The 17,514-nt window shown below is 52.0% G+C and overlaps 1 protein-coding gene across 13 annotated transcripts in view; it reads right to left on the bottom strand.

Annotated features, from left to right (window-relative positions):
• The window catches only part of EXOC6B (exocyst complex component 6B), a 284,486-nt gene that overhangs the window by 169,845 nt on the left and 97,127 nt on the right, over nucleotides 1-17,514 (bottom strand). Inside the window, exon 7 of one of the 13 annotated variants that reach the window (XM_085577336.1) lies at nucleotides 6,851-6,928. The exons of the other annotated variants lie outside the window; for them this stretch is intronic. Within the exon in view, the coding sequence (XP_085433462.1) occupies nucleotides 6,851-6,928 (78 nt within the window). The remainder of the gene's footprint in view (nucleotides 1-6,850; nucleotides 6,929-17,514) is intronic. 13 annotated transcript variants of the gene reach the window in all.

The raw sequence follows: 17,514 nt of genomic DNA, 5'->3' as shown, positions 1-17,514 counted from the left end.
GCCCAACCAAGCTGGGGCTGAGTTTTTTGTAGTTGAATTTTTCAGAGTCAGGTTTTTCAAAGCAACTCCACTCCTCGAGACGGAGTGACCCAGGCCACAAACCTGCACCCCAGATCCATGGAGGCATTCCTGCTGCCATGGGATCATTCCCAACGCCATGGGGTCACTCCCAATGGCATGGAGTCATTCCCAACACCATGGGATCATTCCAAACTCCATGGAGTTATTCCCAGTGGCATGGAGTCACTCCCAATGCCATGGAATCATTCCCAATGCCATGGGACCATTCCCAATGCCATGGACTCATTCCCAGTGCCGTGGAGTCATTCCTAATGGCATGGAGTCATTCCCAATGCCATGGAATCATTCCCAGCACCATGGAGTCATTCCCAATGCTACAGGATCATTCCCAATGCCATGGGACCATTCCCAACACCATGGGATCATTCCTAATGCCATGGGACCATTCCCAATGCCATAGAATCATTCCCAGCACCATGGAGTCATTCCCAACACCACAGGATCATTCCCAATGCCACAGGCTCATTCCAAATGCCACAGGATCATTCCCAGCACCATGGAGTCATTTCCAACACCACAGAATCATTCCCAACACCACAGGATCATTCCCAGCACCATGGAGTTATTCCCAACACCACAGAATCATTCCCAACACCACAGGATCATTCCCAGCACCATGGAGTCATTCCCAACACCACAGGATCATTCCCAACACCACAGGATCATTCCCAATGCCACAGGATCATTCCCAATGTCATGGAATCATTCCCAGCACCATGGAGTCATTCCCAACACCACAGGATCATTCCCAATGCCACAGGATCATTCCCAATGCCACAGGATCATTCCCAGAGCCGGCCAGGGGCTCCTCCAGGCTCTGTCCCAGAGCCACCCTAAGGAAAAGCTGTTCCACCAGGCCCAGGGGAAAGGAGCTCCCTCAAATCGCCAAAATTGTTATTTCTGTAACTTCACCTTGTTTTCCGCAGCCCTTTGCAAGCACTCGAGTCTCACCTCCCCTCACCTCCACCACCAATATTTACTTTTGAGCAGATCTAATTAGGCTTTTCCTGATGAGACACGAGATAAGGCCCGGGGAGAAGGGGATGATTTAAAGGCTGGCCAGGGCAGCTTTGATTAATTCCTGCTGTGATGGTTTTACAGACCCTCTAATGGGCTGAGACACCGAATTTTCAAATATCATTTCTCAATATCCCTAGGAATGGGATACATATTCCTTAAGCAATCTTAGGGGGAAAAAAAAAGGGGAAAAAAAAAAAACAAACCAGTAAAGCCGACTGGCTACGGGGGTAGGAAAAAAAGAACGTTAATAAAAAATGACAGTAGGGCTGGAGCCCTGCCAGAGAGCCATTCCAAAGTTATAAAATCCCCCTGGGATCAGATAAAAGCAGGGATTATTATTGCAAGGTGTAAACTCAACACACGGCCGCAGCTCCTGCTTTGAGTTTGCCCGCGGAGCCGGCGCTGCCGGGACCAGGAGCGGCTCGGCCTCTCCCGTTCCCGGTGCTAACTCGTTATCAGAGCAGACAATTTGTTGGAGGTTTGGCTGACAAAGTTCTCCCTGGGCTCAGGAAACCAGGCCCAACAACGGGAGGGTTTTTTTGAACTCCATTCCAGGTCATTAAATAAAAGGAGTTTGGAAATGCGGCGTTGGACGGGTTTGTTCTCCCCAGACTCAGCCTCAACCCCTCCCCACTCCTCATTCCCTAAAAAGTCTTTTCCACCTCAGCCTATCCAGAGCTAAAATCCACCTCGGCTCTGATTTTCCTAAACATCAATTCTCCTCAAACACAAGTTTTTGGCATCGAGTGTGTGAGGAGGAAAATGCAATTCCCCCTCTGCTTTGCTCTCACCCCATGATTTACCCTCATCCCCCTGCTCCTTTTCCCAACCTGGATTTAATCCAGACCTAATTCCACAGATTTTACAGTTCAATATTCCCTGGCGAGGACAAGGGCACTGCTGTGGCAGCAGGACCCAACTGGATTCCAAATAATTCCTGTTTGTGCTGCCCTGGATCCCTGGAAGTGTCCGAGGCCAGGCTGGACACTGGAGCAGCCTGGAATAGGAGAAGGTGTTGGGGTTGGAATTAGATGGGATTTGAGGTCCTTTCCAACCCAAACCATTCCAGGATTCTGGAGCCCCTCTGCTCTGGAGCCAGGCTGGCAGAGCTGGGAATGTTCCCCTGGAGAAGGGAAAATTCCAGGGAATGCTCAGAGTGCCCAAAGGGGCTCCAGGAGAGCTGGAGAGGGACTGGGGACAAGGGACAGAGGGACAGGAGCCAGGGAATGGCTCCCACTGGGAAAGGGGAGCTTGGGCTGGGATCTTGGCAAGGAATTCCTGGCTGGGATTTGTCTGGAATTCCCAGATTTGCTGGGGCTGCCCCTGGATCCCTGGAGTGCCCAAGGCCAGGTTGGACACTGGGTGGGAGCTGTCCCTGCCCATGGATGGGATTAAACCCATGGGATGAGCTCAGCCATATTTCGATCCTCAGAGTTCGTTCCGTAATTGGGTTAATTCAGCTTTTCACACAAAACCCATTAAACCTCAGCCTTTTTTGGGGGAAGAGGCTGCTCAGCCCAGCACTGCGAGATGGGAATGATCCAGACTCTCCCTTCCAAGGAGGAATTTATCACACGAGGATTGATAAAAAGCCTTGGGCAACCACAGCCTCCGGGTCAGCCGCGCAAAAAAAGCCACTTTTGAAGAAGTCCTTTATGGCCCGAGTGTTGATTTACACTTCTGTGGGATCCAGATCTGCGGGCAGCTTCAAAGGGAGCTCAGTGGTGCGATTACAAAGTTTATTTATCACATTTACACAGCGGAGGAGCCAGAATGAGCTCAGGGCACTGAAGGCAGCAGGAGGAGGACGAGGACGAGGAGGACGAGGAGGAGGAGGAGGATGAGGAGGAGGAGGATGAGGAGGAGGAGGAGGAGGAGGATGGGTGTTCCGCAGGGAATTTCAGACACATGCAAGTCCTCGGCCTGACAACTCCACAGCTCAGGGCTCTGCTCTAGCAGCCCAAGCTCTTGGGCAAGAAAAATGGTTTACAATTTATCTGAAGTGAGTGGAACTGGGATTCTTTGATTCGCTTCTACCATCCATTTAAAATTCCTGCTCCAACCATTTAAAATTCCTGCTCCGGCTGGGAGCACCCCTGGATGGAACCCCCCAACCCTGGGAGCTGCTGTGACCCCAGGGCTGGTTTAACCCTGCCCAAGGAGGCACAAGCACGACTCAAAGCTCCACTGGAAACTCCCACCCGTCCCTTTAACCTCTCCTCACTCCTAACTGGGAGCCAAGCAAAGCCCTGAGTAAGGGAGGCAGAGGAACCCCAACCAAAACTGCTCGCAGGTGAGGGGGTCTGGAATGGCTCAGGAGCACCCGAGCGTGCAGGGCCTGCCTTTGGGAGCTCTCTCGGGGAATTGGGATTGTTTTCCAAGGCAGGCTTTGCTCCAGCACGCTCCCTGACCAGCCAGGCATGGCACAGGGAACAGGGTTCGGGGTTGTTTTGGTTTTTTTTCCTCCCAGTGAAACTGTTAAAAAGGAGAAATCCAGGCAAAAGGCTTTGTTTCCTCAGGAATAAAAAACAGAGGAAAAGGGAATGAAGCTGGAAAGTGGGGAATTAAAGGGACAAATTCAGGCTTTGACCTCAGGACATTCTACCAGAGAATTGCAGAATTATAAAATTGGGCAGTTCGTGGAATCACAGAGAGGTTTGGGTTGGAAAAGCTCATCCCATTCCAGCCCTTCCCAGGGCAGGGACACCTTCCACTACCCCTGGGTGTTCCCAGCCTTTCCCTGCCCTTCCCTGGGCTCCCCCAGTGCACCCCTGGGGCTTGGAGCGAGCCTGGAGCAGCAGGAAAGCTCCTGCCCAGCCCAGAGGCACCCAGTGAAATTCCAGTCCCAGCATGGGAATAATCCCAGCTCCAGGAGCTCCTCAGAACCCCTGGGGACTCTCCAGGGGTTGTCCCCACCTCTGTCCCTCACCCCTCTGGATATTCAGGAGAAAAGCAGCCATGGATTGGATCTCACCAAGGGGGGAAGGTGTTGGGCTGGGCTTTCCAGGGTTTGATCCAGGGGGAATTCTGGAAGAACCATCCGAGCATGCTCGGCGTGGAGCTGCCCCTGCCCCAGCTCTGACACCACACAGGGCCCTCACTCCAGCCTGATCCCAACATTTCCCAACATTTCCTCCCGTCTTCCCTTCCCACCCGCTGGGAAGCTGCTCCTTTCCTGAGGAACAGCCTGCCTGTCATCCCTGTTTTCCATGGCAGGAACTGCAGCAGGAGCTGCTCCCTCAGCCGTGGAGCAGACAGGAATTATCACTCATGGATGCTCCATCTTCCCTTGACCTCACAAAGTTCCCCAGGGAGTTACCCCGGCCTGGCCTGGGATGGAATCCTGGTATCCCGTGGGAGTTCCCAAAGTTCTGCTCCACACACCCTCCCTGGCTCTGGCATTTGGAGATAAGGTTCCTTTCAAGATTCCACTTTTGTTCCCATTTATCAGCCTGGGCTGGGTTTTTGAAGGATTCTCAGGGACTGGCCATGGTCAGAGCACCTCCCTGGGATGGGCCCGATTCTCCTGGAACAACAGGACTCCGTAAATCCCAGGAAAAGCCCAGCGTGCTCAGGCCTGGACAAAACAGGATTTTGGCTTTTCCACGGGACAGCCTGTAAGTGTTTAAGGGAAATGTGGGAAGAGCTGGAGAGATCCTTTGGGTCTAACTCAGATCCCAGCCCTGCAGGCAGAATATCCCCAGCCATTCCCACAGAAATCTGGGATAACAGGATCCCAGCGGGACACGATCCATGCTGGGATCTGGGAACACGCTCGGTACCTGAGGGACAGAGATGGGACCTGGAATGTTCCTTGAGTCTGGGAAGAACCTGCTGGACCAAGGCTGCCCCGACATCCCCGAGATCCTGTTTTCCATGGCACAGGAATGTTTTCCCTGGGATAGGCCACGGCTGCTGCCCCGAAGTGCCGAGTGCTTCGGAGCTGGGGACCAAAGTGAAATCCTCATGGAACGGTTTGGGTGGGAAGGGAACCTCAAAAACCACCTCGTTCCAGCTCCCACTGAAACTGGTGGATCCAATCCCAGTGTCCCACCTGGCCTTGGGCACTCCAGGGATCCAGGGGCAGCCACAGCAAATCTGGGAATTCCATTCCAGCCAGGAATTCCTTGCCAAGATCCCAGCCCAAGCTCCCCTTTCCCAGTGGGAGCCATTCCCTGGCTCCTGTCCCTCTGTCCCTTGTCCCCAGTCCCTCTCCAGCTCTCCTGGAGCCCCTCCAGGCACTCTGAGCATTCCCTGGAATTTTCCCTTCTCCAGGGGAACATTCCCAGCTCTGCCAGCCTGGCTCCAGAGCAGAGGGGCTCCAGCCCTGGAGCAGCTCCGGGGCCTCCTCTGGGCTCTCTCCAGCAGCTCCACGTCCTCCTGGATTTGGGATCCAGGAGCAGGAGCAGCTCTGCAGGTGGGCTCTCACCTGAGGGCACAGGGACACAATTCCCACCTTTCCTTTGGGATCTGCCCAGCCCTGGGGAGGTTTTTTGGGCTGGGCCATTCCAGAACATCCCAAATCCCTCTCCCAGGGCTGCTCCATCCTTTCCTTGCCCACCCAGCCTGGATTTGTGCTGGGATTGCCCCATCCAGGTGCAGCCCCAGCCCTGCTGAGGTTCTGTCCCAGCTCTCCCAGAAGATCCCCGTGTCCCTCTGTCCCTCCCTGTCTGTCCTGCCCGCAGACAGGGAAGTTTTGGGAGAATGAGCCAAATGCCGTGCACAGACCCCCGTGGATCACGCCAGTCCTTTCTCCCTTTTCCACCAAAACCTTTGGAGGAATCTGGGAAGGATCGCAGCGAAAAGCTGAACCCCAAAACCCAAAGAAGCCCCACACATCCTGCCCATCCCAGGAGCAGCAGCACCTCCACCTTCAGGAGATTTAAAAAACACTATTTAAAAAAAAAAAATGGATAAATCCTTGTTGGAACAAAGCCCTTTTCATTCTGTTTGGGAATAACCCCTCTGGTTTTTTTGATGAGAAAGCCACAAAGCAGCTGCCAACGGGGCTGAGCCACAAAGAGCGGCTCAGCTGGGGGAGAACAAAATGGCTTTTTCAGGAATAATCATCTTCCCCAGGATCCCTGAGCTTCGGGGAGCAGCAGAAGAAAGCAGAACATTATTTGGTTAGTGCTGGTTTTAATTAATCACAGAATTAGCCTCCCCCAGCACAGTGACTGTAAGGAATATTTAATCCCGATATGAAAAGTTTCAACTTTACAGAAGAGCTTCAATTTCATTTCCCTGCCTTCACTTCACAAAGATCCCTCTGATAATGTGAAATATTCTGTTGATAAATACATTTCTTTCCTAAGCGCTGGGGCGTGAGGGTTGGGGACTTACAGAAGAGATTACGGCAGAGAAAAATGAAATTATACATTCAGCACTCAGCACTGCTCTCCAAAACCAACTCTCCCAACTGAAACCGCTTTTTGTGGTCTTTTTTAACATAAAAATGAACTTAGTCAACACATTACATAATTCTCCTCTCCCACAGTATGTTCCCAGGACTTTTCTCCCTGCATCCATCACTAATATTTCACTCACACCACAAGTTTTAGGACCGAGCCTAAAAAGATTTTAAGTCTGCAACGATAAATCAAAACCCGATCTCATCTCGCTGCTGTAAATTCACTTCATGGTCACCCTTGAAAGCACCACAAGTTATTGCAGAATTCAAATTATGCTTTAAAAAAAAATAAAAAAAATAAAAAAAAAAGAAATCTCTCCAGGTTCTGAGTGCTCCAACCTCACAAATCCAGACCAGGAACATCGAGCTCCTCCCAGATCCGTCATTCCCTGGACGTGATCTGCCCTCTAAAGGCGTCTGGGAAAAGTACAAAAAAGCTTTTTTAGCCATAGCAAATGCCCTGGAAGGGTTTGGTTTTCCTTTTCTTTCCCACTCTGGCTTCTCCCTCTGCCTCAACCCCACTGGAGGGTCCCAGGCTGAGTTCACCCAGCCAGGTCCATCCTCAACAGAAACCTCCACAGGCAGAGCCTGGATCTCCCTCCTTGGACACTGAGGGATGAGCACCGTGCACCAACAGGATTCAATCCACGCCTAATTCCATGGATCTCCCACTTCAGCATTCCCTGGGCAGGACAAGGTGCTGCTGTGGCAGCAGGACCCCAACGCTTCCCGTCTGCGATGCCCGGGATTCCCAACAATTCCCATTTGTGCTGGCCAGAATTCCCAACAATTCCCATTTGTGTTGCCCGGGATTCCCAACAATTCCCATTTGTGCTGGCCAGAATTCCCAACAATTCCCATTTGTGTTGCCCGGGATTCCCAACAATTCCCATTTGTGCTGCTCTGAATTCCACACAATTCCTATTTGTGCCATCTGGGATTCCCAAAAAATCTCATTTGTCCCACCAGGGATTCCCAACAATTCCCATTTGTGCTGCCCGGGATTCCCAACAATTCCCATTTGTACTGGCCAGAATTCCCAACAATTCCCATTTGTGCTGCTCTGGGAGTGTCCAAGCAAAGGCTGGATGGGGTTTGGAGCACCCTGGGACAGTGGGAAGTGTTGGGGTTGGAATGGGGTGGGATTTGAGGTCCCTTCCAGCACAAACTGTTCCACCTGGAGAAGGGAAAATTCCAGGGAATGCTCAGAGTGCCTGGAGGGGCTCCAGGAGAGCTGGAGAGGGACTGGGGACAAGGGACAGAGGGACAGGAGCCAGGGAATGGCTCCCACTGGGAAAGGGGAGCTTGGGCTGGGATCTTGGCAGGGAATTCCTGGCTGGGCTGGAATTCCCAGATTTGCTGGGGCTGCCCCTGGATCCCTGGAATGCCCAAGGCCAGGCTGGATCCACCTGGGACAGTGGGAGGGGGTGGCAGTGGATGGGATTTAAGGTCCTTTCCCACGCAACCCATTCCATGAACATCCCAACCAGCAATAAGTCGGGATTTAGGTAGATCCCAGAATCCCATAATCCTTAAAAAGGATTGGGAAAGCCCTCCTAGACCCTCCAGTCCCACCCGTGACCAAAATCCTTCATCCCAACGCCGGGGTTGCTCCCAGCAGGAACAGCCTGGCCGTATTCTGTGGATGCTACAACGAAATCCTGGCTCAAAAATAACTTCAAAAATATTAAAAGAAGGAAATCCAAACTATCCAAACCCCACTGCCAAGGACAGGATTCACAGGATGCAAATTCCAAGAAGAATCAGCAGAGCCACCCCCGGCCCTTCCCTGGCCACCAGTCTGGATCCTTCCCACCCCTCCTTGCCCGAGGTTTGAAGCTCCCAGACTTCCAAATTACAATCCCAATTTTTAAGAGCCCAAAACAAGCAGCAGATTGTACCAGGAAAAAAAAAAAAAGTAAAAAAGGGCAATTAGAAAGTCAGAATTCCTCCAAGTTCTCGTTAGTAAAAGTTTTATATCCCTCCAACATGTGGCACTCCAGGAGAAAACCTGGCAGAGGGAAAAATGCCCTGGCCCACCTTTCCTGAACACAGCCACGTTTCAGCCTTGGCCAAGGTGGTTCCTATTAGGGGCTTTTTTCCATTTGAAATTTACTGGTTAATTTTATGGAAACAAATCAAGGGAGCTGCGTATTATAAATCTATTAAGGATAAAAAAAAACCCCAACTCTGCAAATAAAAGACCCCCGGAAAAAAATCTCACACCTCCCCTCCAGCCCTTTCCAATTTTCGTTTATGGGCCTTTTAAAAGGGAAAAGTGGAGGTGGGAGGTCCTCGTGGATTCCCACACGTGTGGCATCCCTGCCCAGCCCTCAGGAATCAGCAGCTTGATGGAGCCATCCCCTTCTCCAGGTGACCAACTCCACCTGCTGCTGGAACAGGAAAAAAAAAATCCCTTTTTTTACAAGGAATTCTGCTCTCCCCGCGGAATGGGGTTGGGAAGCTGAAGGAGAAAATTCCAAAGGGTTTTGACTGCTCTGCCTCCATCTGGAGTTAATGGGGCTGCACCTGCTTTTCACAAGGTGTGAACGTGACCCCCCAAAGAGCTCAGAGGCTCCAGCACAGCCTTGATCCAAGGGAACAGAGGGGAGATAAATCCAGGTGGGAAAAGGTTTGGGAGCAGAACATGAAACCCTCAGGGGTGGGCGAGTAAAAGGCCACGGGGTTCAGCCAGGCCAGGGCTGGGGCTGCACCTGGATGGGCAATCCCAGCACAAATCCAGGCTGGGTGGGCAAGGAAGGGATGGAGCAGCCCTGGGAGAGGGATTTGGGATGTTGTGGATGAGGCTGGAATGGCCCAGCCCAGACCCCTCTGTGCCCTGGGCAGATCCCAAAGGAAAGGTGGGAATTGTGTCCCTGTGTTCTGCTCAGGTGAGAGCCCACCTGCAGAGCTGCTCCTGCTCCTGGATCCCAAATCCAGGAGGACGTGGAGCTGCTGGAGAGAGCCCAGAGGAGGCCCCGGAGCTGCTCCAGGGCTGGAGCCCCTCTGCTCTGGAGCCAGGCTGGCAGAGCTGGGAATGTTCCCCTGGAGAAGGGAAAATTCCAGGGAATGCTCAGAGTCCCTGCAGGGGCTCCAGGAGAGCTGGAGAGGGACTGGGGACAAGGGACAGAGGGACAGGAGCCAGGGAATGGCTCCCACTGGGAAAGGGGAGCTTGGGCTGGGATCTTGGCAAGGAATTCCTGGCTGGGCTGGAATTCCCAGATTTGCTGGGGCTGCCCCTGGATCCCTGGAGTGCCCAAGGCCAGGCTGGACACTGGGATTGGATCCACCTGGAACAGTGGGAGGTGTCCCTGCTATGGATGGGGTGGAATTGATGATTTTTAAGGTCCCTTCCATCCCAACCCATTCTGGGATACCTTTGGATCCCCAGGAACACAGGGGATAAAATAACAAGGTCGGTCAAGGTCAGGACACCCAACCTTGAGAGTTTTCCACCAGTTTCAGTGGAATTTTTTCCAGTGAAATCCCAGCTGCCTTTGCTGAGCCACAGCCCCTGCAGGGACAGGGATGTGTCCAGAGCAGAGGCTCTGGAGCAGCCTGGAACAGCTCCATCCACGGCTCCTGGCTGACCTGGGCATCGTGGATGTCCCAAATTCCTCCTGGGAATTGCTCCTCACTGCAGGACAACCTGACCACGGGATGGGACAAGGGGCAGAGATGGCAGCAATTGCAGGGAATGGGGAAAAGGGGGGAAAAAGGGAAAATCCAACATTCACCTGCAATGTGTGAGCTCCACCCAGCGCTGCCAAGGGCAGGAACAACCCCCAAAGCCTTGGTCACATCTGGGATCAAAGGGAATCAAAACCCCTGAGCTCCACTGAACTCCTCCGTTCAGCGTCCTCAACTTCATTCCTTATTGGGAGAGGAAAGAATTCCCTCAGCTCCTGGGGATTTTACCGGGATAGTTGTTCCCTGTTCACCTCAGAACCACAGAATTCGGGTTGTTTTAGGCAATCAGGTGACAGCTGAGTAAGGAAATGACAGAAGAAAACTGCAGGCAGCCCCAAAATCACCTTCCTGCCTCGTCCCAATCCACAGGCGGCACTGCTGGAACTGCCCAGAGCTCCCAGGAATGGATGCAGGGAACAATCCCACCTAAAAATGTCCTTCTTTTCCCCCAGCACAGTGACTGGGAGAGCCCCTGCCAGAACAACACCAAAGATTTGCTTCTGCAAACAATCAGAAAAATCTTCAAGGACCTGGAGCCTCCTCATCCTCCAAATAAATTCCAAGCTGCCTTTTTCTTCCCTTTCCAAGTGGAGTGGAAAAGAGAGATCCTCCCTTCTCCCAAACTCTTAATAATGTTCTTCAAACGCTTTGGAGATGCTTCAAGAGAAAGCACTGAAGAAATATTAACCAGGATTTCATCCCAAAGCCTTGGAGCTCATTTCAGGGCTGGCTCCACATTCCAGCCTCATTCCCTGCTCCCAAATCCCTCCTGCTTTAAGGTGATGGGCGTGTGGGTGCTTCAAAAAGTTGGGAACCTCAAGAGCATTGTCCTGCAGGGTTTATAAATCCCTTTTTTCCCTGCTTTGTGAGTGGAAGCAGAGGTTTTCCACAGTCCCAGAGGGATATTCAGGAAAATCTGGCCGTGGATGATTCCCCTGTCCCCAGCCCGGAGCCTGCGAGCTCCTGGAGCTGCCGGGGCTGACACTAATGAAAAATAAGGAGCTCCCAGCACAGCTGCCATGCGAGGAAACACCAAAAATGTGCTCCTAATTTCTTGCTCAGCTCCAAAGATTTGTGAGGACTTTGTGGAGCTACTGCAACGAGTTAGGAATGATGAAGTGCAAGGCTCCGGCTCGGGCCAAGCGGCGGAGGACGCAGACACTGCCTCGTTACTGCCCCGCTAATTGAGGTCCTGCTCGGCCCGGAACGCCGAGGGAGCAGCAGGAAAACGTCTGGGACCTTTCCCTTTTCCAGCCATCCTTTAAAAAACACTTTCTAAAATCCCACCGTGCCGCAGGAGCCAGCCCGGAATGAGCAGGGGGATTCTCGGCCGGCTCTTTCCTCCCGAAAGTTGAAATATAAAGTTCGGGGAGCATTTTGGATACCTGGATTTAGGAGAAAAAAAAACCACGGGATGTGGGAAATAATGGACTTTCCAAGTGCACCTTGGAAACCAGGCGCTGGTTCTTGTCGTGCCTCCGGGAAAGGAGGGGCAAGGATGGGTCCAGTTAAATGTCGGGAGAGTGGGAAAAGAGCTCCTGGAATTCTGTAGGAGACTTGAAGGACTTTCCCAAGGTCTGGACAGGCCTTGGAGCACCCTGGGAGAGTGGGAGGCGTCCCTGAACATGGATGGGGTGGGAATGGGATGGGATTTATGGTCCCTTCCAACCCAAACCACTCCGGGATTCTGGAGCCCCTCTGCTCTGGAGCCAGGCTGGCAGAGCTGGGAATGTTCCCCTGGAGAAGGGAAAATCCAGGGAATGCTCAGAGTGCCTGGAGGGGCTCCAGGAGAGCTGGAGAGGGACTGGGGACAAGGGACAGAGGGACAGGAGCCAGGGAATGGCTCCCACTGCCAGAGGGCAGGGATGGATGGGATCTTGGGAATTAGGAATTGTTCCCTGTGAGGGAGAGAAGAAACAAATCCCTGCTTCTCTAAATGGATCCCATATTTTTCCAAAGACTAAAGAAGTTCTCCTCAGCACTCCACATCCCATGATTTTCCCTCACTCTCTCGTATCTTTAGCCCTGACAATAAAATCCTCCAACCGTTCCATTTCTACCATTTCCATGGATCCCTTCCCTGATTTTAGGAATCCCCCCCTCAGTCTATTCCCAAGAGTTTCATGTCAGGGAAGAAAAGCTTCCTCAAAATCTTTACAAAGAGACCTTCACCCCATAGATGTGAAGGAAAACTCTTCTTCCCAATGATTCCTTTTGGTGTTTAAGGCAATCGCTTCCTGGAATCAGGATTTCACCCCCGGATTTCATGGATAGCTCCCTTTCCAAGAAGAGCTTTGCAGCTCACCCTCACTGCACGAGGATCCCCAAATGTTATTTTTGTGAGCTGAGAGGAGAAACACCAGAGAGGGACAGGAACAACATCCCACCAAAAAACTCCTGCAACTCCCTATCCTGGAAAAGAAAAAAAAACAAACCAGGAGAATCTGTTTGCAACTGGGAAAGCCAAGATTGGAAAGAAGAAAATTCCCAAGAAGTAGCAGCAGCAGCAGCGGAAGAAAAAGAAGATGATTCCAAAAAGAAGCTTTCAAAGAAAAAAAAACAACCATTCCAAAGGAGAAAAAGAAGGCTCCAAAAAAGAAGATGAGGATTCCCAAGAAGAAGATGATGATTCCCAAGAAGATTCCAAAAAAGAAGATTTCAGAGAAGAAGATTCCCAAGAAGAAGATTCCAGAGAAGAAGTTTCTAAAGAAGAAGATTCCAGAGAAGATTCCCAAGAAGATACCAAAGAAGATTCAGAAGAAGATTCAGAACATTCAGAACATTCAGAAGAAGACGATTCCAAAGAAGAACAAGAACAAGATTCCCAAGAAGAAGCTTCTGAAGAAGATTCTGAAGATTCCAAAGATTCCGAAGAAGATTCCCAAGAGGAAGAAAAGCCTGTGGAAGGACACTGCCCCCTGACCATTCCCAAGGGACATGGAATGCTGCTCCTAAGCCTTCTTCCAAGCATCCCTTGGGACACCAAACAGGATTCCTGCCCCGCCACGGCAGCTCCTGCCCTGCCCAGGCTGGAGCCATGAGCTGGAGTAAATCCAGGTTTAAACACAACGCAAGAACTGGGAGGGAGCTTGGCTGCTCTCCTCACAGGGGGAGGGATTTCAAATTCCAGAGTGGGAAATGTGGGACAGAAGGAAAACTGGAGCTCCTGGTGCTCCGTAGGGGCTGCTGAGGGATGGGATCAATGATCTCTCCTGAGGGCACCAAAAAAAGCCTGGCTTAAGGAGCAATTCCCTGAGCAGGGCTTAGGCCTGGCCTAAGGGAACGGGGAGGCCTGGAGAGAGGGAAAAGTGGGAATGTGGAGTGGTGCACGGGTGAATCCACACATCAGCCACCACCAGGGCCTGGCAGCTTGTGGGGACAGCCAGGAATGGGAGCTGGAGCTCGGGAGGACACCGAGGCCACCAGGGGAAGCCCTGGAAGGAGAGGAAAGATCAGGGCTTTCATCGGGAGGGATGGAAAAGCCACGCTGAGGATGGGAGATCTCCTCTGGAAACAAGGGAATTTGGGACTGGAAGGCGAATAAAAATTGGGAAAGACCTAAAATGCTGAGCAGAAGAAATATCTCAACAAGTGTGTGAATTCCAGAGGAAGGAGAGATGGGATTCATCCATACCCCACACACAACAGCTCCAGCAGGAACGGTCAAGCACCATCGTTATCCCAGGAATTCAGGACCTCTAAAAAACATGGTCAAAATCTCCAGTTAGGTCTTGGAATATCACGCTCTGAAGAAGACAGCCTTGAGAAAATTTGGAAAAATTCCTTATTTCATAGAATCCCCAACTGGGCTGGGCTGGAAGGGACCTACAAAGGTCCTTTAGTCCAAACGCTGCCATGGGCAGGGGCATCTTCCCCTGAATCACATCCAGTCCAACCTGGCCTGGAATGTTTCCAGGGATGGGGCATCCACCCCTCTCTGGTAAATCCAGGGATTTCCCACCCTCACTTTGCGGAAGTTACTCTTTAATTCTCATTTAAGACAACTTTGCTGCAGTTGGAGCCCTCAGCCCTGGTCCCTCACAACAGGCCCTGCCATAAAATCTGCCCCTGTTGATGAGGATACAGCAATCCCTGCTCCGGATCTCCGGACTGGGAAGTTTCAGGGCTGGAGTTTGCCTGCCTGTGGGCAAACTGGGATGGAGTTTGATGGGATCCCGGGACCCCACGGGGCAGTTTAACACGAGCCGTGGCTGACTCTGGTAAACAACTCCTGTGGTCTGTATTGAGAACAGATCTGGGAGCAGGAGAAGAGGCCCAGCAGGGGGGATTTGATCTGATCCGTGACCAAAACCATTCCCATGCCCCAAGCCAGCCCTTCATGGGCTGACCAGTGAAGCAATCCCCCACAATTTACTCCTGCCATAAAGACAGCCTGTTTTCCCACAATCCTGGAGCCACCATATCTGGGATCAATAAACGTCCTCAATAGCCACATAAAACTCCTTTCATCCCTTCTCCCCTCCAGAAAAGGTGGCAACTGCCACTCCAAATGGCCAATCCCACTGGCCAAAGGGGCCCCGTGCCCACGCCTTGGGATCAACTCCCAGCCCCACCACGAAGTCCCGGAAAACAAGTGACTGCAGCTCCTCACCCCAAAAGCTGTGGCTCATGGCCTCGGCTTTGTAGGTCCTCTGGAAAGAGTTACCAAAGATAAAACAATCTTTCCATCTTCTGATTTAAAAGGGACTTCTGGGCAATGTCTGTCCTAAAACTCAATATAAATTTGCATTTCTCCCTGGAGGCTTCTCGTTCCAAAGGGTTCCCATTGGGCTTTAACAATGCCACTGCCCTTTTTTCGGGGAACAATGACAAATCCTCGTCCCCTTGATGGATGCTCGTTCCCTACAGAAGTCAACAGCAAAAATGTGAAAGGGTTCGGAGCATCCACGATGTTCCTACCAAATTCCTCAGGCTCCCCAGCCAGGCACGATCAAGGACTCGGCACCAGGAGCGAGGATGTGCTGAAAGAGATCCCAATCTCACCAGGAAAGTCATCCCAGGTTCCTGCCAGCCCAGCAAAGCGGGGCTTTGCTCTTCTGGGGGGCTTTCAGCAGAGATTCCATCCCGAGTCTGGCAAGATCCGCCCACTGCAAAGGGGGAACTCCAGAGGGAAACAATGAAAGGAAAAAGGGAATGGAGTTAAGGCACTTCGGAGCCTAACGAGGCACTGAGCTGTTGCTCAGGCGAACTTCAGAAGACCATTCATCTTCTGAGGGAGCCACCAGCAACGGCCCTGCCGCGGCTCTGGAACCGCTGCCATCCTGGTGGGAGGTCCTGTCACACTCCCAGGATTTACAGAGCCGCGGGAAGATAACGCCGAGCGCTGGGATCACCACGGGGAACGATTGTCTTCCCAACCGAGGAGCAAAATTCCTCCCAGGCCTGGCAGCTCAGCCTGTCTAAAGCTGCAGGTGGCACCTCACTTCCAAACACCCTCCCGAAGAGATGGGGAGGCTCCTGGAACAGAGGAGAAATTCCTACAGACCTGCAGGGACTTCCGAGGGATGAGAGGTTCTGCAGAGCCTCCAGTGCCAATCCCAAAACCCTCCCGGAACAAAGGAGCTTTGGGCCTCAGCAGAACCAGAATGGATTGTGCTGGACCCTCACGAGTCATAATTAGTATCTGTTGATAATTACAGACACTTAACGAGCTGATTAAAACCACAATTTCTAATGAAGGAGACACAAAGCCAAGTTTCTGGTCTCCTCTGGAATAGGTCGTGTCCTCCTGAGGACTCAGCCCAAGATTCCCACTTTGCCATCCCTGTCCCTCAGGAAAAATGAAACCTTGTTAAAATCCAGCAGAAACTTCCCGCCCGTAACGGCCCATCCCAAACATCCATGGAAAACGGACATTTCTAAAGGTTTTCACACCTTCCCACAACAGAACTGCCCTGGAGCAGCTGAAAAGCCAAACAATTCCATGGATCTGTCCTACCAAGGGCTGGGATGGGTCACTGGGAGCAGAACAAGCTCTGACCCCGGCCATTTCCCTTCCTGCCTTCGGAAGCACGGCAGCGACTTCCGTGGTGAGGATGTCACTGAGACCCGTGCTGGCCACCAGCTCCAGGAATTCCGTGCCTTGGGCAGCTCTTCCCGGCCAGGCCATCCCCCAGGAGAGCTGGAGTGGCTCTGCTGGAGGAGGGGATGGCCGGAACCACGCGGGACCCGGTGGGAACAAAGCTCTGCCCCCACAGCAGCGGCCGCTCCTGGCCAAGGGCTCTGGGAAGGTCCAGGCAGGAAGAATTCCCAACTCCAGCAGCTCAGATCTGCCTCTGACAGAGGGCCAACAAGGAAATCCTCCCAACCAACATCCACAGGGAATCCTGGAACGGCCAGCGTGGGAAGGGACCCTAAATCCCATCCATTCCCACCCCATCCATGGCAAGGACACCACCTGCTGTCCCAGGTGGATCCAACCTGGCTTTGAGCACCTCCAGGGATCCAGGGGCAGCCCCAGCAAATCTGGGAATTCCAGCCCAGCCCCTCCCCACCCTCCCAGCCAGGAATTCCTTCCCGGCATCCCATCTAAACCTATTTTTTTCCACTTTGACCCCAAAACCTGGACATCTCACCTTCCACCCTGCCTCCCCAGGTTTAGATAACTGGCTCATCCCAAGCTGAGCAGACACCGAAATGATCCATGGAAAACCCAAAAGCAGAACAAAAACGGATAAACTCCACATTTTCTCCTCTCATCCAGTTTTTCTTTGCACCAGCAGCAGGTTTCCCATCACCATTTGTCCCAGCACCTGGTCCTTTCCCCAAAGAATGATTTTCCTTGGACACCCGGCATTGCAGCAATACCCTGAAATATTCCTCAACTCCCAGCTCACAATAAAAAACTTTAAATACTTAACCGAGGCACCTTTACTTGCTAGTTATAAACCAAAAATTACAGCTTTTGATGCAAAACTTGGAGGTTTTTGTTCTTAGCTGTGGGTTGGGCTTTTTAGGACAGCAAATAAAGATCCCACCAGGTAAGAATAAAACAATGAAATTCCCAATAAAATAAAAAAATGACGACCCCGAGGAGTGATGGGGATGGAAACTCTGCCCGGAAAAAAGGAATTTCTGCTGCTCCTGCTTTGAAGAGTCGTTCACATCCTCTCTATAGGATCAGAGCACTCAATTTATATAAAACAAATGTACAGACAGGCTGGGAGAGGCTTTGGGAAGCGCTGGGAGCAGAAAGGAGGAGTTCCCACGATAAGGCAAACGGGAGAAGCCATCGGACACGGCGACAGAGGGATTCTGACACTCCATGTGCAGTAGGTTTTAATTATATTGTA

The sequence above is a fragment of the Lonchura striata genome, chromosome 4, assembly GCF_050655825.1.
Source record: "Lonchura striata isolate lonStrDom1 chromosome 4, ASM5065582v1, whole genome shotgun sequence".
In the NCBI taxonomy this organism is placed as follows: Eukaryota; Metazoa; Chordata; class Aves; order Passeriformes; family Estrildidae; genus Lonchura; species Lonchura striata.
The sequence above is the reverse complement of the archived record's forward strand: the minus strand, read 5'-3'. Positions and strand labels throughout refer to the sequence as shown.